The 27,961-nt window shown below is 38.0% G+C and overlaps 1 protein-coding gene and 1 long non-coding RNA gene across 5 annotated transcripts; one reads left to right on the forward strand and one right to left on the reverse strand.

Moving 5' to 3' along the window:
- Window positions 1-805: 805 nt before the first annotated feature.
- Window positions 806-27,701, reverse strand: SLC35A1 (solute carrier family 35 member A1). 4 transcript variants are annotated; one of them, XM_036871510.1, is made up of 8 exons: window positions 27,114-27,200; window positions 22,852-23,029; window positions 11,980-12,139; window positions 11,636-11,788; window positions 6,528-6,594; window positions 4,288-4,464; window positions 3,700-3,834; window positions 806-1,729 (listed from the first exon to the last, which is right to left on the reverse strand). In XM_036871510.1, the coding sequence occupies exons 1-8, from the start codon at window positions 27,127-27,129 to the stop codon at window positions 1,602-1,604; spliced, it is 1,014 nt and encodes a 337-aa protein (XP_036727405.1). In that variant the 5' UTR covers window positions 27,130-27,200; the 3' UTR covers window positions 806-1,601. The 4 variants fall into 4 exon arrangements, with proteins under 4 accessions (XP_036727405.1, XP_036727406.1, XP_036727404.1 ...); XM_036871511.1 differs by lacking the exon at window positions 27,114-27,200 and adding an exon at window positions 18,688-18,890 and having other exon boundaries at window positions 1,113-1,729; window positions 22,852-22,936; XM_036871509.1 differs by lacking the exons at window positions 22,852-23,029; window positions 27,114-27,200 and adding exons at window positions 18,688-18,890; window positions 21,734-21,848 and having other exon boundaries at window positions 1,113-1,729.
- LOC118905144 lies at window positions 1,659-18,597 on the forward strand. Its single transcript, XR_005022170.1, has 4 exons — window positions 1,659-2,666; window positions 2,830-2,941; window positions 16,982-17,102; window positions 18,555-18,597. It is a non-coding gene; the product is annotated as an uncharacterized LOC118905144 (long non-coding RNA).
- Window positions 27,702-27,961: the final 260 nt, after the last annotated feature.

The raw sequence follows: 27,961 nt of genomic DNA on the forward strand, positions 1-27,961 counted from the left end.
TGCGTGTGGGATCTTTAGTTGAGACATGCGAACTCGTAGTTGCAGCATGCATGCAGGATCTAGTTCCCCAACCAGGGATCGAACCTGGGCCCCTTGCATTGCGAGCGTGGAGTCTTACCCACTGGACCACCAGGTAAGTCCCTTCCTTATATTTGAATCTTGAGTAAAATGACACAAGGGACAGTGATGGTTAGAGCCGAGTCTCTCTGAAAGCAGCTCTCTGAAAAGGCTGTTCATTAATTCCTACAATTTAGAGCCATACAGCCTTGATTGCAGTCCTTATAAATTCCTTTTTTTTTTTTAAGGCTAGCTGGAGGAGGTTTATAGCCATTTTTTGCAACCAAAGAGCCTTGATAAAATTACAACATACAGAAAGTAAAAAAATTAATGTTTTGGGCTTGTGTTTATGTTTCTGCATTATCTTTTTTTTAAATTTATTTAATTTATTTTATTTTTGGCTGCATTGGGTCCTCGTTGCTGCACGCGGGCTTTCTCTGATTGCGGTGCACAGGCTTCTCATTGTGGTGGCTTCTCTTATTGCGGAGCACAGGCTCTAGGGACACAGCCTTCAGTAGTTGTGGCACACGGGCTCAGCAGTTGTGGCTCGTGGGCTCTAAAGCGCAGGCTCAGTAGTTGTGGCGCATGGGCTTAGCTGCTCTGCAGCATGTGGGATCTTCCCGGACCAGGGCTTGAACCCGTGTCCCCTGCATTGGCAGGCAGATTCTTAGCCACTGAGCCACCAGGGAAGCCCATTTTTGCATTATCTTAATGGTCATATCTACAATACAAATAGTGATCAAACAGGTTTCATATAAATAAATTTTTATTGCTGAATTTTCCCATAACATTATAGAAATTTTTTTTAAAAAACACTGAAATTTCACAAATTATTGAGCTCAACAGTTAAACATACTTCATAAAAAAAAGTACAAAAGTGACATTAGAAATATTTTTTGAAGAAAATTATATCATCTAAGAGCAAAGAAATGTGAATCCAGACAATGAATGGCACAAATACAGCACTTTAAAGGAGTACTCAGTCACCATCCAGAAATCATTGTCTGAGTTATGAAATAGATTCAGTTTGAGAAGTTATATATTCAGTTTGTTTCTGAACTAGCCTGTCTTGTTTTTGCCTCTCTTTTGTAAGAAAAGAGCTAGGTCTTTACTGCTGCTGGGACCAAATACTGTACATGCATTGGAGAATAAGGACGGGTCACCCTTCTCCCCTGGTACCTGCACAAGAGAACAGTTAGTACAGAAATGGCTTTGGCACTTTAACCCTTAACATAATCCCAAACCTTGTTAATTAAATATTGTAGCCTTGCATGATTTTTTTCTAATACCACATCATCTCCATACTTTATATGTACATTATATATACAATAGTAAAAACCCTTCACTCTAAAACAAAACAGGTTGATTCCAAACAGGCCACATTAAATCTTTGTAGCAATACACTCACGTAGCTTTCTTCTTAATGCTTATGCGACACAGTTTTTGTTCATTTTTTTAAGCTACCTTCTGGGATTGACTTACTTAAGGCTCTAGTTTAATGCAAATGGTTTAGTCTTAGCAGGAAATCTCTTTTGAGGCTAAAATCACACACCACCGACTCTCTCTTTTGAAGTTGGTTCTCCTTGTTGGATGGATGTAGTGTCTTGCCTGGGTAATCCATACAGATATATAGAAACACATACAAGAAGAGTACCCAGAGCAAAGGTGAGTGCTGAAAAGAAGAAAAAAAAAAAACAAAAAGAATCTGTATTTGTGTCCTTAAAACTATGTAACAATGATTAGTTTAAAATTTTGAAGACTTTCAATTGTGGGTTTACACTATCAGATTGCATGGAAAATAAATTTTAGTGTTCTATATGATGATGGTAAGGTTTAGAAAGGTCATCAATGCTAGCTCCACCCCCACCCCACTCACCAAAAAAAGTAGTGAAATCAAGGGAGTGACAATCACTGACTACATACTTTCCAAGAACGCAAGTATGACTGTCCTGGACCACTGACAAAGAACATACTAACATCCCTCTATGCTGACTGAAAGAAAACGCAGTGGAATATGGATTTTCCATGATACTAGAAACCTGTGAAAGTTTAGAGTAAAAGGCAGTTAAGCAAAATTCAAAGAGTTAGGTGACCAATGATTCAAACCATTGAAGATTTCTGAATAGGAGATGAGGTGGTGATTTAATGAGTAAAATTCCATTTTCTGCTAACATCTTTTTTTTTTTTTCATCTTAATCCTGAAAATCTGGACACAACTGAATTACAACTTGCCCAAACTTGACAAGTAGGCATCATATAAATAAATCCTTATGTCAAAACTAAACCATATTCTATGTGGAGTACAATGGCACAGTCTTAATAGCTTTAAAAATGTCATGCAGAGAAACAACATCGAGCTATGACTTTTAGTTCATCCCTAACTAGAAAAGACTAGCTTTGCCTTCCAAAAGGGGAAGAGGGTAAATTAAATCTAAATAGGAAACTAAGATTGCTAAGACATTCTAATTAATTTCCTTGACCATCAGTAAGACAGAACACTGACCAAAAAGCATTTATACTGTTTCCAAATATTCTTTAGGAGCACAGGCATAGGATTTGTTGAGCATAAGGATGGATCAGAGCTACAAGTGAAAGTTCACACAAATCAGGTAAGAAAAACATCAGAAGGAGGGCCTAGAAATATCTGTTACTGAAATGGTAAGTAGTTGGCTTTATACAAAATACCTACCTACTATGTGCCAGGCACTGTTCTAAGCACTTTGCCTAAAACAACCCTACGAGATAGGTGATATTATCATTCCCATTTTACAGACAAAGAAACTGAGACATGGGTTAAGTAACTTCCCCAAGGTTTTACAGCTAATAAATGGTACAAGCAAGATTTGAACCAGACTATCAAATTTTTTTCTAAGATTTCTACAAGGTTGGTATTCTTCTATTTGCATTTATAACAAGTCAATTTTAAAATGAAATGTAAATATAGGCCAGATCTGTTTCTTTTACTTAATGTTGATATTTGGCAGATTTTTCTCATGTATTAGTTTATGGTATAATTGATCAGTAAAGAAAATTATCACAGCATAAAAGCACCAGGAAATGTTAAGTCAATATCACTGCTTAAATAATTCAGAAGCCAACTAATGGTGGATATGGCTAGGGAAAATTATATTAGAAGGACCAGCATAAAGGAGGTCCTAGAATGCCAGCTATAGTAATGAATTTTGTATTAATTACATATTAAATGAAACAAATAGCTTTATTAAAGAGAAAATTTAGATTTGGATTGTAGTTTCAAAACCAGTTTATACCCAAGTCTAAAACAGGAAGGTACAAACTAAGGGGGAAATGAAAGAAGTTCTCTGTTCTTACCTCAGAATAAAAAGCCAAGTTTACTCTAATTCCACTGTGTGGAAATTAATCAGGGAGGCCTTGTCTGCAGAAACACTCTTTCTACTGAGTAGCCCGCTCACTTTCAGCTCTAGAACCATTTAAACAACCTAAGTACTGTGGACCCACATTCCACACAACTATGAACTGCTGCACCTGTAGGATAAATTGTAACAAAACTAGGAATTTCTGTAAACTCTACAAGCAACTGCCATATTTAATGAAAGATGAAATGAACCAAGGAAGTGAGACGCTCTTCCATGTTAAAAACTTACAGTACAAACTAAGACATACTTATCTGTAATCCAAACAGCATCACTGAAGCAATGGTAGAAAGGACAATGGCTGCTGCCGCAGAAAAGCCTTTCATGATGTTGTCTGTGTACTTGACCACAACAGAAGTGTAGAGGCCTCCAACACTGGCAAGAACTCGCATACAGAAAGAAAGAAAACCTTAACACTCAGATAAATGAAACATTCTGTGATGGTGAGGCAGTTTTCACCCCCAGAGATGCCATACTGATTTACCTAGGAAAATAGTTTTCCTTAGAGGCAGCACCTGAGAGAGTTTGTACTAGAGTCATAGTTCCTACAAAACAGCACTGTTTTTCAGATGCCCAAAGGGCTATGTAGTCTACTGCTAAACTGTACACATTTATTGCTAACACATTAGATACTTTTGATTGTGAAGGCAAAATTGCTTTGGGACAGCTTTGCCACAAAAGTAAATCAATAAAACCAATATTACATTTTCAAACTGGTATTCACAGTATCAAAGGAACAATTTCAAAACGCTATAAAGGCTTAAACTGGACATCTAACTTGAGGAAAAAAAGGGGGGGGGGGAAATCTACCCAGAACCTTTAATTCCTGGATACTTACAGATGACAAGCCAGACATAATATGTGTAACCATAGAAAAATCCTTTTTCTTTAATTTCAGCTCCATCTGACAAGTAGACGCCAACTAATGTCACAACAATCCCTGATAGATACATTTGAATGTTTCTCACCCAAAGGGAAGTGTCTGAACTCTTTAAAACTTTTTCAAAATACACTCCTGAAAGAAAAGCATGCAAATATGAAATAGATATTATTAGAAATTAATCTAAAATGTCTTTTAGAATAATAACCCAAAAATATGATAATATAAAGTATATGATTTGCGGAACAGACACATTTTACATTAATTAAATGCAGATTTATTATGTTGGTTGTGACGCATGGCATACCGAACATTACCAATTTGTATTTTTACAGAGCATCTAGAATTAATAACCAAGAGGGAGCTTTCTAACCCACATTTAACAGGAGACTCATATTACTATTAATAGTTTCCGCCTTTATTATAGCAGTGAGATAGACCACAAAAGCTCTTTATTAATGCCACTAAAAGACTTGCTTTGGTCAGCTGGAACACTATACTATTAGAGTCAATTATCTTAAACATACCCCTATAATATCTGCCTAGTATGAATACTCCCAACTTTGCAAAATAACCTATATAATCACCACTTAGGATTTTTTCTGAGTGACACAACCAAAATAAAATTTAAATAGAACTTGCTGAGTGAAGCCATTTTCCTTTAAAGCAGGGGTCCACAGGCCAAGTTCACCCACAATGTCAGAAGGACCGTGAACTCCCTAACTAGATATGTTTTGTGTCTATGTGCATTTTTCTGGGGGTGAGGATCCGACGCTTTTTAGGTGCTCCAAAAGCGCACATGAGTCCCCACCCCACCCCCAAAATCACATAGCACTACTGTTAAGTTTTATACTTAAAATGAATGCATGTTTAGCAAGGACATTAAAGATTTTTGTTATAAACACTGTGTTAATTAGAGACTTAGGAATTGCCACTAAAGTACTAATCAACTAAAACTTCAAATGAAAACCAAGATTGTTTTTGATGAACCTATGTTGGAAAGAACCAGAGAATGGAACAAACATATAATAGCTTTTCCTATTTCTACTTTTGATTTTCCTATCTGGGAAAACCATTTAACTATTGGAAAACCATTTAACTATTCAGTTCTCAGTTACTCCAAGCATAGAGGAATAGTAAACCATGTACCATTTCCTCAACTGTGTATTAAGAATACACACCCTATGGTAAATAGACTGTTGGACACAAACATTTTACTGTTCAAAACAGTGCTAAAAATCAAATAGTATATTATTTGGGGGGGTAACCCAATTTTTGTTTCTAATTTGTTGTTTCCTAAGAATAAAAGTTTAGCATGATGCTATCATTAAGTATATTCCTAAATTTAGATTTTCCCCTCTTATCAAATGACTAGATACAGAAGTGAAAAATACTTTCCTAGTCAAAAATAAAGAGTACTATTGAAATAGCACAAATAAAGATAAATAATAAAGATGTATGGCTATAACTAATATACTCTTTACTTTCAGTTTCTTCTCTGTTGGAACTATTCAGTTTCTTCTCTGTTGGAACTATTTCTAAAACATTTCTTACATTGCACTTAACATTCATACTTTGTCTCTTCTTGATTCAGTGAAGGATAGCCTGTCCCTACATATATGAGTCCAGACTTCCACATTTATTTGATGTTAGTGATTTTGATTCTTCCCTCCCCTTTTGGCTGTTACTTCTGGGTATTAGGTTTTCTTCGGTATCACCCCCCTTTCCTCCCTACTCCATAATTCCTAATCTGTTGAAGCAGAGGAAGAACTTGAGGTTACCAGGGAAATACAGATACTGAGCTAGTAACTAACAACCTAAAGCAGCAGAATCGAACCTGAGGATAGTGCCAGGAAAACAGAAAGAGGTACTTGAGCTTTCTGATGGCTAACTTCCTCCATTTTTGAATTTATTTTGGGGTTCTTGGCTGGACCGGGGATAGTCAAGGATGACAGAAACACATTCTTGGATACCTGCAAAGATGAATAAGGACTGAGGTCTAAATTGAGTTAAACACTACCACCTGCTTACTGGAAAGACAGCTGACATAAAACTATATAGCTATTAAGTAAGAAGATAAGCTGTAATAGGAATACAATTGTTAGTTTGATAAAGCAAGATAAAGTCAATCCCTATTTAAAGTCTGATGTTTTTTAAAAAATTTGACAACAGAATAAAATGATGCTTTTATGACTTACCTGCAAATCCTGAGCACAATACAGCAACAGCTATAGCACCAAACCCTAATAATGGATTCTGTTCCACCTGCAATAGTAATGTTTTAAAAGTTATTTTTAGTGACTAATAAATACAATTCATCCAAGAGAACAAACAAATGAATACAAAAATCTGTTTATAGTTCTGCTGAAAGTATGTGCCATATCAGACATGGCTATTCTATAGAATAAGATAGGACCAAACAAAAGGCCATCCCAGAGATAAGCCAAAGTACTTAAGTTAAAAACCTATCCCTCAAATTATAGCCAGAGTAAACGCTTGATATAACGTGTGCCTACTTCCTAATAACAATGGGCACCCAAGCACAGAACTGTGCAGTCAGCCCGCCTCTTCATTTTAACTTCTGCCACCACCATAACTCAAGCTCTTACAGGATCAAGCATGGAAATGGTAGCAGTTTGACTTGTTTAATTTATTCCCTATCACCTACAGGATGGAGTAATGACATGTAAGATTTCCTACTTCACTGAATTTTTATCAAATATTAATAGCATGCCATCTATGTGCCAGATATACTGTTTTATATTCTAAATGAATAAAGATGAAGATGATACACAGCTTTGATTCTTAAATAGTTCATGGATGGGAGAGATGGACACATATATATAATCATAATACTTTGCTAACAGATGCAGGTATATGGGCCCCCAACCTATTGTTTCAACTTTATTTCCTCTTCCCTAAACTAACCATCAGGAGCTTTCATCAGTCTTTCCTCAGAGATAAATGTTATCTCAGTGGTAACACTGAAACTAAAGGGTTGAGACACGTGTCTGTAATATGACAAGCACATACCTTGTTCAAAATAAATAAGCCTGAGAGAAGGAGGGTATTACTTGATGTTAAGTACCTGAGAGAGAAAGCTTGGTCTGAAATGTCTGCATGAAGATAAAAGGAGAAATAGAAGACATTATGGACTAATGGTTCTCAAAGTATGGTCCCTGGACCAACAGCAGCAGCATCACCTGGGAACTTGAGAGAAATGAAAATTGACAGGCCCCTCCCGAGAGCTACTGAATCATAAACTATGGGGATGGGGCCTAGCAATCTGTTTAACCTTCCCGTTGAGTCTGATGTACACTAAAGTTTGAGAACCACTACTATAGACTACAACTGATAAACATGGATGCTTTCCTAATACAAACTACAAGGCCAGCATAGAAAGAAGAAAAGATAACGGTGTGAGATTTCATCTATCCCAACAACTGCTTGGAAGCTCTAGCTACTGAAGACAGTGTCTGTCTGACAAATTCTTGGTTGCTTTTCTGCCAGTTTAATCTCTACAGTTAGGAAAAATGGTGATAGACACTGCTTCTCTGGACTTAATTCTGACTGATAAGAAACTGCTGGGTGGGACTTCCCTGGTGGCGCAGTGGTTAAGAATCCACCTGCCAATGCAGGGGACACGGGTTCGATCCCTGGTCCGGGAAGATCCCACTTGCCGCGAGCAACTAAGCCCTTGCGCCACAACTACTGAAGCCCACACGCCTAGAGCCCATGCTCCGCAACAAGAGAAGCCACCACAATGAGAAGCCTGCGCATCGCAAGGAAGAGTAGCCCCCGCTTGCCGCAACTTAGAGAAAGCCCACGCGCAGCAAAGACCCAATGCAGCCAAAAGAAAAAAGAAACTGCTGGGTGATGAAGTGGAAGTGATGGAAACCTAGGAAAATGGCAACCATGTCGTTTTAGCATGAGCAATAGCCAAACACAGCATAGTTAAGAGACTTGAGCTCCAGTCTTGAATAAATCAAATTCAAAAAAATAAAACTTAGAATTCCATAGCTAGTGGGAAGATGGGTTATGAGGGTAAGAGTTTCTTAAGAATGAGATTCTAATGAACAGTAAAGAAAGAAATCAGTGTTACTAATTAAGGGCATCTTCAATGGATTCTCATTTTATAGGAACACTAAAAAAAAAAAAAAAAAACTACAGTACACAAAACCAAGAGGAACCAACCAGGAGTTTTAGTATCAAAATATTGAAAACTCAGTATAAGTGGAGGCTTGCAAAATTTAAAGAAGGCCTTTAAAAGTATGTTTAGTTTAGGAAGAAAAGAGTATGCTTCTTCGGCTAGATGACATACTGTTAGATAGCAAGAAAATAAGAGTTACCCAAACCTAGTTTCCATTTTCTCTGTGAATAATGATTTTAAATGAATGAATGGGAACCAAAGTCCAAGACATGTGGTTTGCTGTTGTGAGAACACCTACCTAAATAAATTCAGAAGTATCCTGACCAAGAATAGTAGCAAATCAAGGTACTGATCACTGTATCTCTGAAGAATAATGGGGCATAGAAGCTATGCCAGAAAATTTGAATTGGGCAAATACTGTCCTGATTTTCAAAAAGGCAGAGGGAAAGAAAAGCTGCAGAAATTATAAAGAGCAGCTTGAGACCTGTAAGGCGGCCCAGTACACTCACCAAGAGCATAGGCTCTGGAGCCATGCTGCCTGGGTCCAAGCAAGTTTGAGTCATTGCTAGCCTTCTTTGCCTATCAGTTTCCTCATAAGAAAATGGAAATAAAAATACATGCCTCGTATGGTGGCTCTGAGCATAAGTGAGTTAATGTATGTAAAGCGCTTAGAACACTGCTAGTATCCAGTATGACATGTGACTGCAGCTGCTGTTGTTATTACTGAATACCAGCGAAATGCTACAACAGGTGACATGGAGAACTTTTGAAGAAACCATCAAAAGTGTAATGGTCATCACAAGAAAATGGTGTGGCTTCCATAAGAATACGACTTACCAAATTTTCTTACTGAAAGAATTCCTAGTGTAAGTTCTGAGGGGAATTCCATAGAGATAATGTTTAGCAAGAAAGCTGACAGATTTGCATAATATTTCTGTGAACAAGACAGAGAAATGTAGTGAGGATAACAGTAGTTCTATTCACAGCTGAGTGAGTGCTCATATAGCAAAGTGCTAGTTAACAGAATAAAACCAAGCTAGACCAACAACCAATATCAACCAGCCAGGCATATGAATAAGCCGTCCTAGAAACAGATCCTCCAGGCCTAGGCAAGTCTTCAGTTGACTGCAGCCCTAGCTGATATCTTGACTGCAACCTTATGAGAGACCTCAAGCCAGAATGTCTAAAAGAGGCCAGCTCAGGCACCCTCTAATTCCTGACCCATAAAAACTGTGAAAGAATGTTTCTTAAGCAAGGAAAAAGAAAAAAAAAAGAGTCAAGCTAAAGAGAGTCCAGCGGTATGGCCACAGAACTCTGGTCCTGTCCTGTCTAAAATTTTCAGTGAAGACCCAGAAGACATAGGTGTCGAATCTGTAGAAAGCATAACATTCAAAGAAAAAGCTAATAATGCATAAGGACTGGAAAGTCCTCAAAGGCTTGAACAATAACCCAAAGCTAACAAGATGGGCTTAATAAATATAAACACATTTTGCATTTTGGTTTAGAAGAAGCCCGCGGCACAAAACACATCTGAGACAAACTATTTGTGTGAAACAGCTACATGTGGTTGTATAATCCGTTATATAATGGATAGCCTCCTCCAGCCAAAAAAAAACCTAATATAACCTTACGCTGATTTAACAAGTCTCTGGTATTCGGAACAAAGGAGGTAATTAGCGAACTACACCTCACACCACTCAGTCATTATCTGGAGACAGAGTGAACTTTTAGGACACACTGAGGAAAAAGAACGGATAAATGCACCTAGAAAAGAAATACGAATCATAAAGTCTCCAGAAGCCATATTACAGAAAGAAACAACAAGGTTGTCTCCGTGGGGGAGGAGAAAAGACACGGAGGGTGGAGGTGCGACACTGTTCTGACACTGTTCTCAAACATTCAAAGGCTCCTCGTACGGAGTTAGCAGGGATTTGAGTTACTCTGACAAGAACAAGGAACAATGAGAGGCAGTTACAGGGAGCTACATTCTGTTTAAAATATGCAAGAACTTTCTAGAGTGCTCCAAAAGTAGAATACTCTGCTTTAGCTTACTAAGCTTTTCACACATATTACCTAGGTGAGGTGACCCTTTTCTAAAGGTGTAGGGTGTTACTGGAAGTTCATATTTAACTTTTAAGTGTTTGCCTTACTTCCCAAACAAATTCTTTACAGTTCTACATCTGAGTTATACGTGCAGTGCCCAGTTGATCAGTGTTTTGAAATGTCACCGAGAATATGAGCACGTTTAAACATCATGTAAAGACAAGACATATTAATTTAAAACTCACTTTCTGGGGAAAAAAATTCTTCCACCAGGCCAGAATGTAACTACCTAAAAAGGAGCTTTCTACTTTCACAAGCTCTGCGTACATCCCCAGCTGCCTTATACTCCTAAGAGAACCATGGTCTTTCATCTGCTAAGAGTTAAAGAAGAGTGTGCAGTTGCAGAGAGAAGCTCCTGACCTTCACGCCCTTCACTATAGTTCCACTTCCTACTTCTCTGTGGGAAAATAACCAATTAAAGTATACAATATATTAAAAAAAAAAAAATCAGGTATGTACCTTAACATTTAACTCTTGAACTAAAAGTCAGAAGTAAAGGCGCTTTTTGCCCTATTGTAGTTACCAGTTATTGGGAAAAACACTACTCTTCTGTAAGACCTACTGCTGACAGTGGATGTGTGTGCAAAATGATAAAAAATTTTGTGAGTTGTGGGAGAACATGAAAATTAGATGGGGAAAACTTTGCCCAGTATTTCTGAGAAAATATCTAAAAGAGGCCTAGAAGTTGTGAACATAGCCACTGTGTGGAAGTTGGCACAACTGAGTTATAGGTTAGCTGTTAACTGTGCAACTGTGGGTATGTTACTTCACCTCTTTGGACTTCAGTTCTGTTATCCATGAAATGAAGGAGGTGCACTATATGGAGTTTAAGATACCACCCGTCTCTAACATGGTTTACGCACATTCTTCCTTCTCAAAAAGGAAGCCCGGAGGTATTACTCTCCTTAACAATGACATCATCCTAAGGGGGAAAAGGCGTATCTATATGGCAGAGGTTATGAACCATGCTCCCTTCTTTTCAGTGTGACTGTGTGGAGTGCTCAGGTCTTTGGGAAGTTCCTGTTTAGCTACAGTAAGCACTTAGCTTCTTACCACGACTCCCGTGGCCTGGGCTGGTCTCCACTGTACGAGGACGACTCCTCCACACAGCATAAAAACTGAAATCCACTGTAACCTGCTGAGCGTCCTGTTTAACATTAGAACAGTACATAGAGCAGTACAAGGAATCTTCAGCTGGTACGTCACCTACCAACAAACAATGAACTCATCAGCTCGGTTAACATTAGACTCTGACACAAATATATTATTTCTGATATCATTAACAGAACTGTAGAGAAAAATATTCGATAGTTTGATAAAGGGTTAGTAAAAAATCTTTTCACCGTGAAAACATTTTTTAAGATTTTGCACCTGCCATTATCACCTACTTCACCTACCTGGTATACTGCTGCATCCAGATTGCTAAGAGCCAGGAAAGCCATGTTGTTCTGCACAGCATACACTAAGGAAGGCACGCTCAACTTCATCAGTTCCTTGGGGCTCCCCAAGACATTTTCTCTTAAAGATGCCTTGAATCTACCCAGATTACCAGTTTCTCTTTGAAAACAAAAAGGGGAAATGAGAAGGGATGAGGAAGAAAATGAAAGATCATCCTTTCTATTAGATACTGTCACACATAGGATAGCTACATTGTGTTAAGTTCATCGATATAATTTAGCAAACTTATTTCTAGAATTTTTAACTAATTTTAGATTTACTAAAAGAAGCAAACCAGCAATGCATCCCCATAAAAGAAAAACAACTACAATCTTTATTTGGGAAAATATAACAATTAGGTTTACCATCCTCATCCTCTGGTCAGAGTTTCAGGGGCTTTTGAGTATATTAAACAATGAGAGTAACAGGAAACCAGAATTGCTGATATTACCTATAAAAAATTAATTTAATCCCTGCCACTTTAACTGCCATTGCATCAAGTTCACCCAGATTATGTTTTAGATTAACCAGGTTGCATATACATTTTTTTAATTTTTAAAATTACAATAGATTTAAATTGCAAACAAAAGAAAAAAGCGTTAGTAGTTATAGAAGTTACTTGGGATAGGAATTGAGTGATGCAGGTCAATATTATTTGTAAATTAATTCCGTGTTTGTGCAATATGGTAGACAATAAATCTTTAAATAAGCATATTCTCATAAAATTCAAGTATGTATCTGTATAATTTTGCAGGAAATCTGAATAATTTACTAATATCAGTAAGGTAAACTGTACCTGTAACATACATAAAGCTGACTACTTGAGTGCATATTGATTGATGCATGCTCTTAAGTATTCTTATTTTTCCTCAGGAGGAACTAGCTAATCTGGCTCATATTTACCCCTGTTGTAAATCAGCTCATTTATTTCCTGAAAATACACATCAAAGAACACTTTTATAAGCATTAACACCAAAAAAAAGTACTACATCAAAAGGCTCCTAACTGCCCCTCACAAGATCCTTAAAAGGACCATAATACTTTGTTGGGAAGATCGAGCTATTTCAACTCACAATGAGCCTCTATATTTTGGGTTAACATTAGAATCAACAGTCACTAATTGGATATGTTCATATTTGAATAGTGCAAAAATAATTACCCAAGTTCTGAGGAGAAGCAAAAAGTCCATAATGTCTAATTAACTACCTATGCCTATCCACTGTAGAACACTCCAGCCCCCAAGAAAATTATTAAGGCAGGAAATTTGGCCTAGGCCACAGAAACAAAAGATGCCCTTCTTAGTTACAGACCTTACTTTGCTGCCAAAGCTACATGCTGAAAAGTAATGCACACAGCCTGGAGGGAGACTATACACTCCATGCAGAAGAGGGAGAGAACACCAAAAGATTACTGGGAAAGTCTGCATTCTAGTTTTCTAGATAGCTGAAGGTGGGCCCTTTAAACCAACCTGGCCCTTTAAACCAATGGTGAAGAATTTACCATTCTTTTTTTTAACACAAATCTAAGATGTTCTATATAATTCTCCACCTCCTAAAAGAGTATAAAGAATAATTTCTCAAAGTTTTCCCTCAATTATAAAATTGAAGAGAAAAAAGATTAAAATTAAAAAGAAGAATCACAGAGGTCCAACTCAAAGAACCATCTTAACAAGGTGATATAATTGAACATTTTCTTTATTGTCCTAATGCTCACTAGGAAACATGATGGCAGAGACATAAATCTTACAGGCTGTATGAAGTACAGGACACTGCTTTTACTGTATCATTACTTAATGCCCTTCCAAAGTGCTGACTTCTATACTAATATATCTTAAGAGTGGCTCCCTAAAGAACTACTGAGAGGTACCTGTTTGTACCCATCTTTCACAGTCCACCTCCTTCCATGTCCATTTATCTCCCACATACGATTCCTCAAGCTCTAGTTTAGTAGCCACTTATCCCTTCCCTAATCCCTAGCTATGGGCAATGCCATCTTACCTCCACTCCTTAGAGATACTCTAAACCCTCAATGGTATCAAATGAATTTCTGCCTATCCAGAGAACAGAGTTGATCTCTTTATCACTGGCTCTCTTTGCTCTGCTAGAATACAGGCTGTTTAAGGATCTAACAGCTTCTTCTATTAACCACCATGCCTGTACCAATAATCAAGGCTGCTGTGGCCCCTTTCCTCCCTGTCACTTTTCTCTTATCTTTTCTCCCACACTTTTCAGCTTTCACATCAAATGAAGGGCCTGTGAGACATCACCAGCCAATCTGAGTACTCCTTTCCTTCAACATGAAAAACCAGTAGAGTACGGTGTGTCCAGATTAACCTTCAGGTCTTTGGCTCTTCTGGCTATATCCTTTTTATTGGATACTTAGGAACTATTACTTCTCCACTGCCGGGAAGACTTTACTATCTTTTTCTGCTTCCTTCTCTAATGCAGATATTAGAGAAGCCAAGGTATACCAGAATGCTAACTACTGGAAAGCTCAAGCTTCACCATGGTACCTTAGAATTATATCAATATTATATAATTATAACAAGATATTTTGAAATAAGTTACAAAAAAAAGCAGAGAATGCTAAAAGAACTTGTAAAAGAAAACAAAAGCTCAAAATAATTAATGATATTAGAAAGTAGAATAAAGAGATTTAGGAGGTATAAGAAAGAATATAGGGGAATGTTACCACACAGAAAGTTTTAAAAGAGGAAATAAATTATTTTGGTATTAGATTATATCTTGCTTAATTTAATATATTTAATAAGAATACAGCTCTAAAACTTAGTTTTACTCACTAAAGTTAAAAAAAATAGCAATATATCTTCCAGAAAACACTAGTAATCATCTATCCTTTTGTTTTACTGTTAAGTAGACAAAGATAAATGATCAATTCTAAATATACTACAGCCTTGAATAGTGTTCTCTGAATACTAAAAAAACATAAAAACCAAAGACCACTTTTTCTTCCATTTTCCTGCTCTGATATTCTCTGGAAATCAAATCCCAAGCACTTTAATGAGTACCTTTTGTTAAAAACAAATTTATTGAATTTAATTATATAAATGACATTGTGAGATAAGAGAAAGCATGTGTATAATCAAAAAGCATACACTAATTTTTTTAGATATAGTCTGTCCCATTAAATGTACTGTTTGATTTTTATCACTGGAATAGAATCCATGTGCAACCTGTTACCTCAAGGAATGCTGAAGCTCCATGTTGACTGCAGAGATTCCGCTGCTGCCCCCCCACATTTCCTATCAACCAGCTGACACCAATTCTTTCTGATCTGTGTTTGGTCAAAAGTAGGCCTCATTCTTCCAGCTCCTGATCTGAGGAGAACTACTAGGAGGCCTAAAATCCTTGGCTAGGTTACCAAGGCACTGTGCAAAATGGAATAATACAGCAGAAGTTACTCATGAGCTTAAGAAATTTAAATTTCCCTTACAAATTTCTTATCATCTGCAAAGTTAATTAAAATTAACTCACATAAAAAGATTTTGGGGAGCTAGGTATAAAAACCAATAATGAGGTCATCTGAGGACAAAAATACCCATCATATGAGGTACATGACTTTTACTTCCTCCCCATGACCCTAAACCCCTTATAGCATTGAGCACAAAGAGGCAGTCAAAATGTAAACTCAGCAAGAAAAACAGAATAGGGCTGGATAATCTATGACATAAGTACCTGACAGCTTCATTCATTATTCTAGATAATACTATGAAATAGTAAAATAATTTTCTCCAGTCTTATCTGGATAAGTAGTACAAAGATTTAAGATGCATTTGGTTTATTACTAAACACACCCAAAGTGTATGTACAGTTACACCTCCTTCTAGGTTTCTTTAGTCTTTACAGGCTGTGGTGGATAGCAAACAATAAAAAGTTGACTTTGTTCTAAGACAACATGCAGTGTTTTCATTTCCTTTTCACATCACAAATGACAGACTTAAATCAAAAGTGTCAATTTTAATAGCTATGACAGGGTTTAGTAAAGCATACAGCTAACTAGCAATTTTCCTGTGAATTGTTATAGTAATTATTTTATGAAAAACTAATAAAATATTTTTAAATGTACTGTTTGATGTTTCAACTGGAATTATAACTTAGAAATTGGTAACTTAGTCAAATACTTAAAAAATAACTTACTCACATATAAAGCTTTTGCAACATCCAACTGCTAAGGTGCTCCCCTCCCCAAATATAGGATTTATTAATTTCCTTTTCGATATAAAAGTGGTCTGATGTAATTATACATGTGCACAGCAGTGTATATAAAAAGATAATTATTACGTCTTCGTTTTGTAGTAGCAGAAGACTGGACACACCCAAACGCCCATCAATAGAAACTGGTGTATGTGATACATCCATATAGTGGAATACCACACAGCTCTTAAAAAGAATGAGACAGATTTCTATGTACAGACATGGAACCATCTCTAAGATAAAACATTTAAGTGAAAAAAAAGTTAAAAAGCAAAGCAGTGTAAACTGTATGCACACACAATGCATGTAACCAAAACTCCCCAATCAGACCGTATAAACCTTAAACCTTATTTATCAAAGTAGCCATTCATTAATTCTTCCCCACACTCCCCTTTTTTTCTTGCAGTTCTAAATTAACTTTTGATTGAAACAAGTATAATTTCATATTCCAAAGATTACTGGAAATTGTAAGTAAAAGCAACAAGGATGGCGGAAAACTCCAAATTAATTACAAACAGAAACCAAAAAAAGAAAAAACAACCCTGTCAGTTTTTTTAATGAATACCAAAATTACACTGAAGGAGAAAAAGAGAACTAACCCAAGTATTCTAAAACACAGTCTTTTTACTATATGCTCTAAAACTAAAGGCAAAAAAAAACTACATACAAATACTGAACTTTAGTTAGTAGGTTTGCTTTTTCACAGCTGTATCTTAGAAGTTCTGAATCTACTTATTATGTATTCTAGGACTGAGCAAATAAGTAAATATCTTGAGGATAACGGAAGTCAAACTCACCACCATTGGAAAAGGGAATACGGAAAAGGGAACAGTTGTAATGAACTCTGTGGTACTGGATCAGAATTGCAGGTATCAAACAATATATAACTCATAGTTGTATACACAAACACATATATATACAGAAACAGAGAAACAGACAGATATGTATGTATACACATACATGTTACCTAGCTCCGTCTACTGAAAGGGCCCAGAAGTTATGATATCCCCAGTAGCAGTGTGCACACCTCATGTCTAGATTCTGGTTTCTAAATACCATTTTGGGAAAAAAGGAACAAGGCTTCTTAGAGAAATGTATGATTTTGGGATTGGGGCAGGGAAAGTATAAGATAAGCTTTGAACATCTTGCTCTGCTAAAAAGAAACTGCTCAAAGGCTGATGAAAATATGTAAGTGAAAAAGAAAAGAAAAGAAAAGAAACAGGAGGAAGCTTGAAGATGATCCCACTGTCCAAATCTGGGACAATTTGAGCATCGAAATAAATGATAATAATGGATTCCAGCCAATATAATAAAATAATCCATGAATCTACACTGAGAGGGAGAAGGACAGGTGGGGGGGAGAGAGAGGAAGAGGGAGAGAAGGGAAAGTTTCTTAGAGTAGAATGCCAACCAATAAATGCATAGGGAATGATGGAACTGGGAAATTACCATTTGGCAACATCAAAGGACAATAAAAATGATGAGAAAGAGGATATATACCTAGTTTCAAAGATTCTCTCCACAAGATACTTAATAGTTACAAAGAGAAAATTGGTAACTTTATCTGGAGAGACCTGGCAGGCACTGCCTTAATCAAGGAATCAAAGTTAAATCACCAGTAATGGGGCAAATGGATATTATGTGCTTCGTGATACACTGCACTGAGAAGGACACATCATTTCCGTGATATTCCTGACCAAAACCCTAAATTTAATCATAAGAAAGCAATCAATAAACATAAACTGTGGGACATTCTACAAAGTAAATGGACTATGCTCTTCAACAATGTCAAAGAAAAAAAAGATGGAGGAACTGTCTCAGATTAAAGGCAGCTAGAGATATAACACTACTGTAAAGTGTGATTATTTTACTGTTAAAGGACATCAGTGGGCAACAAAATTATCTAAGGTCTGTGAATTAGATAACAGTATTGTATCAATACTAATGTCTCAATTTTGATATTCTGTTGTTACGTAAGAGAATGTCCTTGTTTTTAGAAAATATGCACTGAAGAATTTAGGGACAAAGGGGCATCTTGTGTAAAACTTGCTCTCAAAACATAAAAACAATATACACCCACACAAATACATAGCAATCAAGAATATGGTAAAATTTAACATTTGGAAATAAAAACTTAAGAGAAAAAACAAAAAATATAATTATTGCAATTACTGAAATGTCTAACAATGTTACTAAATGCTTATCTTTGCCCTAGCTAATCACAAAACTGCTCAATTATTTTGTTCTAAAATACTTATAATTTGAAAATTAGAAATCAGGGAACTTGCCTCCTAATCCTATCACTGCCAATCACTTTCTAGGTACCTCTGGCAAATGAAAACTTCCCTCAACCTAAGATTTCTCATCGTAGAAGATGAAATAATAGCTAAGGCTAAAGCAGTGGTACGAGAATGAAATGAAAATTAGCTGTGTTTACCTGCATGTTTCCCTCACCGTTTTTTTAGGGGAGACAGGGAAGAATGTTTCCGTAACACCTTCACTCTCTGGCAGCCTGCCATTCTCAACAGCAACAATCCTGAATGTCTGAAGGCAGCAAATTTAGTTGCTGCAATCTTAAAAGAGGATGTTTGGCACTTTACGTAACACATTTTGACAGTGATTAACAGTTGGTATTCCAGAGTGTAGTTACTTGCTTTCTAAAGAAAAGAAGTTAGATATCTGCTCATTAGGTTTTCAAAAATTCATTTTTCGCAACTGCCCCCCAAAGAAGCATTATTCTTTGATTTTTCTAAGGCAATTTCAACTTACAACGTTATATATTATAGCAATCAACAGTGCTGAAGTGCTGGCTAGTGTCCCTTAGGGCAAGAAAGCTGTGCTGTGCCTTATGGAGAAAATACATGTTAGATGAGCTTTGTCCAGGCATGATTAATAGTGCTGCTGGCCCTGAGTTCAATGCTAATGAGTCAACAATACATATTAAATAAGGTGTCTTTAAACAGAAACATGGTTATATAGTGATCAGTTGATGAAAACGTTGTGACCAGAGGCTCACAGGAACCTATCCCTGCATTTCCTCTAGGAGCAAAAGTTCAGTATTCAGTAATTCAGTGTCCGTGGTAACTACTGAGATAGTAAGAATCAACAGTCACCAAACCCATCACCAAGTCCTATAGATTCTACTTCTAGAACATAACTCAAATCCATTACCTTCATCACCTGCGCTGTCATCATGGCCACAATCCCTGGGCTCTATTAAGCTCCCTTACTTCCAACTCTTATACCCTTCCAATCCATTCTCCTCAAAGGAATCAACAAAGTAACTCAAAGTAATATGGGTCGCCATGTTAGTCCCTGATTTAAACCATTCAGTGATTTTCAATGCACTTGAGATAAAATCCAAAATCCTTTACAGGCCCATAGGATTACTCTTGATACCCTGCCGACCTCTCCTGCTTCATCTTAGCACCACTCCCCTCTCACAGCACTCCAGACACACTGATTTGTTGTTCTTCAAACACACTGTTCTCTTTGCCTTCTCTCTGCTCTTCTCTTGCCCAACTTCCACTCAATCTTCAGGTCTGGGTTTAAATGTAACGTCCTCAGAGAGGAAGCCCTCAACATTTTCACTGGGTATGTTTCCCACACAGCTATGCTTTTGTTTCATTAACGATTGTCTCATGACATATTGCTGAAGAAGCTGAAGATGCCATCACAATATCCTTTCATTTCATTCCGTAGCTATCAACCTGTGACCTCATAGGGTAAGATAATTCTCCTTTCTCTGTCACTCTTTTACCATTCCAAGAGATTAACATTTTTCACAGATGCCCTCTTAAAAGTAATCCCTTTGCTCCAAGAAATAAAATATTTTCTTGTTATGAGTAGCAGGTATTCCATTCTACCAATGTGTGTTGAATAAGAACGTGATAATGTGCCAACATGTTTCTCCATAAAAATTACATTTGCTTTAAAATCCAGTAATTTCAAATGCATTTCACTTCTTTCATGCTTTATGATTTTCCAGTGCTTTTTCCACTTGGAAACTCGTTGTGTTTTAAATGATTCTTCTTCACAGCCAAATTCCTGTTAGCCATGTAGTGTCAAATGCCAGCCACCAAAACTCTGTGTCATAATACTTTACTCTGTCCTGATTGTCCCTGGTCTTGTGTACTCTGCAGGTAAATGTTCATAAAAGCCTCTACACTATGCTGGTGACATACACAGTAACTGATTACTGGTGATGATCATGATGATGAAGTCATTTAGTTTTCCACACTGTTGCTATTTCAACACCATTATTGGGACTTGTCTGGTGAACTCTTGGAAACTTTTCTGCTTTTATTAATATTTTGATATAACTTCCAAAAACGTTTCCACAAAACAAACTACAAATGACCATATCCATAACACTGAATAACTTAAGAATAGCAAGCAATGCAAAGCTGAAAAAGCATCAAAATAAAACAAAAAGTCATGCAGGCGGGCTGGCAGGACACTAGCCCAACTGCTGAGTTAAACCAAAGGCCTCATTGCTTTTCTGCACATTGGTTTTTAAAAAGTCTTAACAGTTACGAAACAACAAAACCATGATTTGATCTTACAGTTTAAAATAGCTCATTTCATGCTTGACGGCCCTATTTCATTCCTGGGTCATAATTTTTTCTCCCTAAGGAGCTGGGGAATAAGGAGAAGAAATGTGTTTCCCTATCCCCCTTTTTCCAATACCGCCATTTTTGTTTTAAAAGAAGTTAAGCCCTAAGATTTTATTCGTTTATTAACGCTTAACTTGTTATATGGATGTTGTTCTAGAGCTTCAAACAGAGATTTTTTCCTTTGTAACACTGCCTTTTAAAGTTTTAAAGGTACAGTAAGGCCTCTCCTTTACCTGACATTATGCAGAATAGTGGAAGCCAAATTTCCTTAAAAATGGATCTTGTTAAGTAAAAAGCTGTGAAAGGTCTGAGGTTTTACCCTACTTGCAACCTAACAAGTTAGGCTGCCACAGTATCTCTGCCTACAAGATAAATTTTAAACACACATTTTCTATTAAAGCTTTCCACCATCAAGTCTCAAGTTATTTTTCTGTTCTTTCTTCCTTCCCCAAGCCATTTTTAGAGTATTTTTTTCAGATGGTTATTTGTAATAGTGTGTGTGTTTACTAGTTCATTTTCTGTCTCTTCCACTGAACCTAAGTTACAAGCAAGCAGAAACCATATCTATTTCATTCATACCTGTATATCCAGCACCCATTATAAAACTGTCACACAGAAATCACTTAATAAATATTTGTTAAATGAAATTTTAAAGTGTTTAAATGTAATTTAAACCTACACACATGCTATTCCTCACTACTTCCCACTCTCAACAGCCCATATCTTGAAACCTAGATGAATTCACCTACCCACATGACCCAGATGGGTCCCCATCTCAAAAATCGTTCCCCAAGTAATTTCCTACCAGATTTTATTTAATTCTCACAGCCCTATTTTCTCCAATTAAGAAATGAAGAAACTATACAACATAACCCAAAGCTCACCTCCTCTTGTTTCATTTTCTGTTGTCTCTTGTTGCTGTTTTTCTCTCATCCACAGACTATGGCTGTTTTCCTCTGTCTTGAATGGACTCTGACCCCTAGTTTTATAGACTCAGTGTTTAGAATTTCCCTTTTCAGCCCCATAAACTCACTGCATATATTTCTTTATTGGTGGTGAGAAAGTCATCTGATTTTTATCAGATAATATAATGTGGGAAATGAAAACAGACAAGCATAAAACTATTGGGCTTATGGGCAGGACTGAAGACTTATTAACATGAACTTTAAAAAAAAGAAGAAGAAATGAAGACACTAAAGCTCAGAGAAGTTAAGTAATATGTGGAAAGTCATAATCCCAATGAGTCTAGGACTAAAATTAGGTCTGTCTCACCCCAAAGCCCCTATTCTTAACCCTCTCTTACTTGGCTAAAACGATTTTCATAGGATGTTACTGATACAAAACCCAGTGCTGCCACATAGTAACAGTATAACAAGGAGGAACCTCAGATGCTGTATAGATAAAATAGGGGTAATTATAGTACTTAACCTAAAAAATATACAAAGATTAAATGAGATAACTAATGAAAAGCACTTAGCACAGTGCCTAACACTTAATACAGGAAACACTCAAGAAATGTTAACTATTATTATCATTATATTCCTCTACAACAGAAGTCAGCAAATGTTTCCTGTAAGAACCAAATTGTAAGTAGTCTAGGCTGTGTGAGCCATACTGTCTCTGTTGCAACAGAAATAAGCAGCAAACTGGATTTGGCCAATGGGCCACAGTTTGCTAACCCCTGCTTTAGGGTGGAATTCTTCAACTTCGGCACTACTAATATGTGGGGCTGGATAATTCTTTGTTATGGAGTGCTGTCCTGGAGGACGGGACATTGTAGGATGTTTATCAGCACCCTTGGCCTCCACCTACTTGATGTCAATAGCATCTCCCAAGTTGGGTCAACCAAAATAATATCTCCAAGGGAGCAAAACTGTCCTGAGTTGAGGAAGACTGCTCTAAAGCAATCAAACATACGAAGATGCAGCTTGAATCTTCTGATAAAGAACATAACTGAGTAAAAAATTAATAACTTAACACACTAAAAAGTATTTATACTCACTTAGCTAAAATTCCCACACTTAGCAATAACTTTATAACTTCTGTGATACACACGGCTGTGGTTGAAAAGTAGAGTTCTTTGTCTGATGTCCTTGTGTATCTTAAAGCTATGGTATAAGTTGCAGCCACCAGGGTCATCACTGCCAAGCAGTATAACTTGAATAATAAATGGACATTTTCTGGAAAATACGTGCAACAAAGATATTATTTAGTAGACAATATTATGTATATAAAAGTTAAGCAGTGTTATACCTCAAAATGCTTTCCAATTTCAAGCACAAAATACGTTGAAAAATTTATTTCAAAACAATATTTTCCAACTACATGAACAGAAACAAACATACACACACAAAACACAGCTGACTTTAAGTATCAACTGGTTAGGCATAGATTTTGTTCCTGGGGAGGGCTTAAGTGCAAGGTTATGTGGCATAACTAACTCTAGTTTAGGATGTTATAAATCACGTACTTTATATATCTTTATAATTCATACTTGTGAAAGCAAAACACGAAAGCAGGATGAAAACGATTACTGCGATGTATGTTCTAAATAGAGAGACAGCAGAAAGAAAACAAAAGGAATAACGGAGTGATAAAATAATATAGAACTTCATCATAATAAAAAACAAATTACGTCCAGCCTCTCATTTCATAGCGTTATAAGAAAGATAATTCATAACACCATAAAAAAGAGTATTAAGAATGAAGTTCTGTAAAACGTGAAATCCAGAAAATATACACAACTTATGAACACTCAATTTAAGAACTCCTTGCAAGTATATCTGAGCAGCAGCCATCACTCAGGTGCCAGGGCCGGTCCAACACCTTCAGTAAAACCACAAGCACCGGGGTGCCAGGGCTCCTTCCGTACTCCCAGCCCTGCTCTGAGACTACCATCACCTGATGCTGAACTACGTCTACTTTCTTTACCCACTTCACACCTCTCTCATCCCCAGCTATCTGTAACCTTCTTTCAAATCTTCAGGCACATGTTAAACAGGGATCAGCAAATTTTTTTCTGTAAAGGGCCAAGAGTAAATATTTTAGGTTTTTTAGGCCACAAGGCAAAATCAAGGATATCATGTATGTACTTAGGTGACAAGAGAGAAAATATACTTTCACATTTAATTTATATTTAATTGGACAAATTCAAAATATAATAATAATTGAGTACAATGCTTTACAGTATTGAGAAGAAGGGAATTCTATGGGGTGGGTGAGTAATATTTTGCTTCATTGGTCTTCAAAGTTAGGGTTCCATCAGATTAATTTCAAACATTCACCTGTAAAAACCATTCTTAGCTGACAGGCCATACAAAAACAAGTGATAGGCTGGGTTTGACCAATGGGCCATACTTTGACAACCTGTGTTAAGAACCAGAGGGACAGGGGGTAACTCTGGGCTGCTACTGTAACTACATTACACCTAAGTACACTTTTGTTCACCGCTTTGGAAGCCTAACCACAATTCAAAGGTGACTTGCACAGGAAAATAAAATAAGAGTTTCAAATAAATTATATGGTATGGTAGAAACTCACTAGGAAACAGATTCTTCAATATAAATATTTTTCCCTGGGTGAATTAAAGAATTATTTGTAAATTTCAGGCAGATTTTTTAAATTACATTAGGTCTTAACTAAAAAGTAATATGGTAGAATAGAAGATATAGAGCTTCTCTGACTAAACTTTCTTTCCAATAGATCCGAGGACCCAAAAAGCAATGTTAATGTAAAAGGGATTGAAGGAGATTACTATAATACTTTGCTTGCTCTAAAACTTTCCTACACAGGAGGAAATGTAAGACTTAAAAAATAAACAGCAGTACAGGAGAAAGCATTTCCCATCTTCTGGATCACGGGTGAGCAACCTACATTTCCTCTCATTTTTATATGACCTGCAAGCTGAGAATAGTTTTACATTTTTAAACGGCTGGAAAAAAGTTTTTCGTTAATCTTTTGGGATGCGTGAAAATTATATGACATTCAGATTCAGTGTCCATAAAAAAGTTTTACTGGAACACAGCTACACTCATTTGTTTCTGAACTATCTATGGGTACTTTTTTTGCCCGGCAACAGCAGGGTGAGTAGTTAGACCGAGACCATCAGCTGTTAACAGAAAAAGTTTACCAGCCCATGTCCTAGATTATCAATACTTTCATAAATAAGAGAGGTTAGGATTGCCAAACTAAAAACTACTTTATTTTAGCTCTTATATAGGTTCCTGATTCCAAAACAACATAGTGAATGTTTAACACTTTGAAAGTACACCTCTTAGCATCGTGATTAATGGGAATACAGAAGATATTCTTGAAAATAACTAGTGATGGAAATAGAAGCGTAAGCAAATAAGTTTAGATATTTGTATAACATATAGGGCTTTGGTATAGAATACCACTTTTGAAACATATAATAAACTTTTTAAAAATACTTAATGCTTTTTTAAGCATTATCTTCTCTAATTTCAGCTTACCATTAGATCAAAATATCTTCTTCACTCCAGTCATTAATTCTCCAATATGAAAGTTCAATTATTAGCAATTTCAATTTTTTTCAGGGTAATATCAAAAGTCCATACAGGGACTTCCCAGGTGGGCCAGTGGTTAAGACTTCGCGCTTCCACTGCAGGGGGCGTGGGTTCCACCCCACATGCCCAGAGGCTCCGCCACGGGAAAAAAAAAAAAAGTCCACAACTCAACTGCATTGTTGAGTGGGCCCACTGGCACATCAGCACTGTTTTCTCCTTCTCACAAAGTTCCCATTAGCTCCCACGCAGTATCTGTTTTTGTGTGGAAAATGCCCCCCAAACGAAATTTACAGTCTGGAGTTAAATCTTTTGCTCAGTTATATTTTACTATATTTTAGAGAAGACATTATTTGTAACACCTGAGAACTTGGAAATTCAGTAAGTCCCAGATAAATAAATCCTTTGTGAATATCAGGAAGCTCAGGAAACTGCAATTTTGTATTACACATTTCTAGTGGGCATATAAGATTTATAACATGACCCAGGCACAGCAAATATGTATTGGCAATAAGCCTAAGTCTGTAAATTGTGGCAACTATTTCAGATAATGATTCGACTTATGTAATTCTGAAGTTGCCTTCACCATTAATCTCGCTATTCCTATTTTATGTCAGTTATCAAAACAATTCTACTTTTTTCCCTTTACTTCCTGTGTTGCTACAAAAAGACTCTTAAGGTTGGACTTATTTGAGAAGCAAGTAAGAGAAGCATACGCAACTACAGACAATACCCCCTGGGCAGGGCCTTAATGATAAACGTGGCCTCTTCAACCAGGAAAATAATTTGGCACCCATGCAAAAAGCTGTTCTTTAAATATCTGTTCAACGTTTATTCAGAGGTAAAGCCAAGAGCTCTACGAAAGAAGGGTGGAGAAAGAATCCGGGTGTTGTCCAACCTCTCCTAGCTACAGCTCTACCATTCAGAAATGCAGCTCTGGTCCTTACTTACTTACCGGACTCAGCAAAGCAAAAGTGCTGCGGAGTTAATCAGACTCACCCTCATGAAATGGCAATTAGTCATCAAACAGTATTACTCTAATGTGCTATCCCTGGGGAAGGGGGCGGGGGAGGGTGGATCTCGCCCCACCCCTCCGGCAAAACATCAAAGTATTCCTTCTAACAACATACAACATTCTCCTTGGAGTAACTCTGTTAACGACTGCTTTCTCCACCTCGTTACGGCTGCAATGCTATTTTAATGCCGCAATGATGTTTTTAGCGGCTGTTACGTTGGCCAGTCGCTGCTTAGGCTCTGCACCCGGAGCATGCCCTTATGCCTCTGAGCATCCTAGGGCAGGAGGCGCAGCGGAGACCGCAGCCGCGGTGACCCCAGCCGGGACAGAGACCGGTCCTGCTTCCCGCTGGGTGATGCGTCTCCAGCCCCGCACCTGCGCCCCGGGCCTGTCTGAATTCGGTTCCCACCCACTGCCAGCTCGTCGAGGCAGGCGCAGTTTTGGGCTGCCGAGCTGTCCAGCGCGGAGTCCGCCGCGGGGAAGGCAGCCGCAGTGCGAGGCTGGCTGTCCCGCACTGCCCCGAGCGGCGGCGGCGCGCGCTCAAGCCCGGGAGCGGCTCAACACAAACTCCTGCTGCCCGACGCCCCGGCCTGGCCCCTGGGCCCCAGAGCCCCGCGGGCGCGGAGGATGGCCGGCCGCCGACAGGTGCAGACCAGCGCTGACGCTCGCTCGCCACCGCCCCCCGCGGGGTCCCCAGTCCCCAGTCCCGGCAGCCCCCGGCCTCACCTCTCACGGCAGCCATGGTTCCCCGACAGCACCGCGCGGAACTGACGCGCACCTCCTTCGCGCGCGCTGCGCAGGGCACCGGGGACCGCCTCCTGGGTCATAGAGACGAAAGCCGCTCGGCCTAGAGCGCCTCGCCGGCCGACCAGCCACGGATTCCCGCCCAGCCAAGCACAAAGATTAGGCGGACGAATCGGAAGGCTGCGGAAAACGGGAAGATCCGGATGGAGGAGAGGCCTGTTCCGCCCAGTCTATGTTGACGAGTGCGTAAAACTCGGTTCCAAGTCGCTCTCTTGTAAACTACAACTCCCGGCCGGCTAAGGAAGCCGGAGCCAAGGGAGCGGAGCGTTGCCTTCTGGGAGCTGTAGTCCTCACCAGGTGACTAGGCGGCAAATAGGAATTGGGCTTAGACTTAGGGATTCATGCCTGACAAAGCTGTTGTAGCACCTCCAAGAACTCGTAAAGTAACAGAGACTACTTTCGACAGCGTTGGCAACTTCTGTAACTTCCTCCTTCATTAAACTCCTCTGTTACCTCTTATTTAAACTTACAGTTAAGTCCCCTATATACCAACCTTCAGGTGGCGAACTTTCAAAGATGCGAACGTGCATGCCATTAACGTCAGGCGTGAGTGGAATTGCAGCTTGCCCTCCCTCTCGTATTGCTGACGATCCTTCAGCTCTACCATCTCCCACACCTTCTCCCTCCTCCAGTCAGTAACTCTTCTTGCCTGTTCACTCGATGCCAGCGCCTATATGCCAGCTGTTGTACTGTACTACTGTACTTTTCAAGATACTGTACTATAAGGTTTCAAGTGTTTTATTTTTTGTTTGTTTTTATGTATTATTTGT

This window comes from Balaenoptera musculus, chromosome 12, assembly GCF_009873245.2.
Source record: "Balaenoptera musculus isolate JJ_BM4_2016_0621 chromosome 12, mBalMus1.pri.v3, whole genome shotgun sequence".
Taxonomy (NCBI): Eukaryota; Metazoa; Chordata; class Mammalia; order Artiodactyla; family Balaenopteridae; genus Balaenoptera; species Balaenoptera musculus.

Bases quoted from the DNA above. Each gene is read 5' to 3' on its own strand.
- SLC35A1 (XM_036871509.1), bottom strand. The intron at 6,595-11,635 runs GTAAGAAGCTAA...TTACTATTGCAG, and splicing joins CCCAGGCCACGGGAGTCGTG to GTGGAACAGAATCCATTATT. The intron at 1,730-3,699 runs GTATGTCTTAGT...TCTTCTTTTCAG, and splicing joins GCTGTTTGGATTACAGATAA to CACTCACCTTTGCTCTGGGT.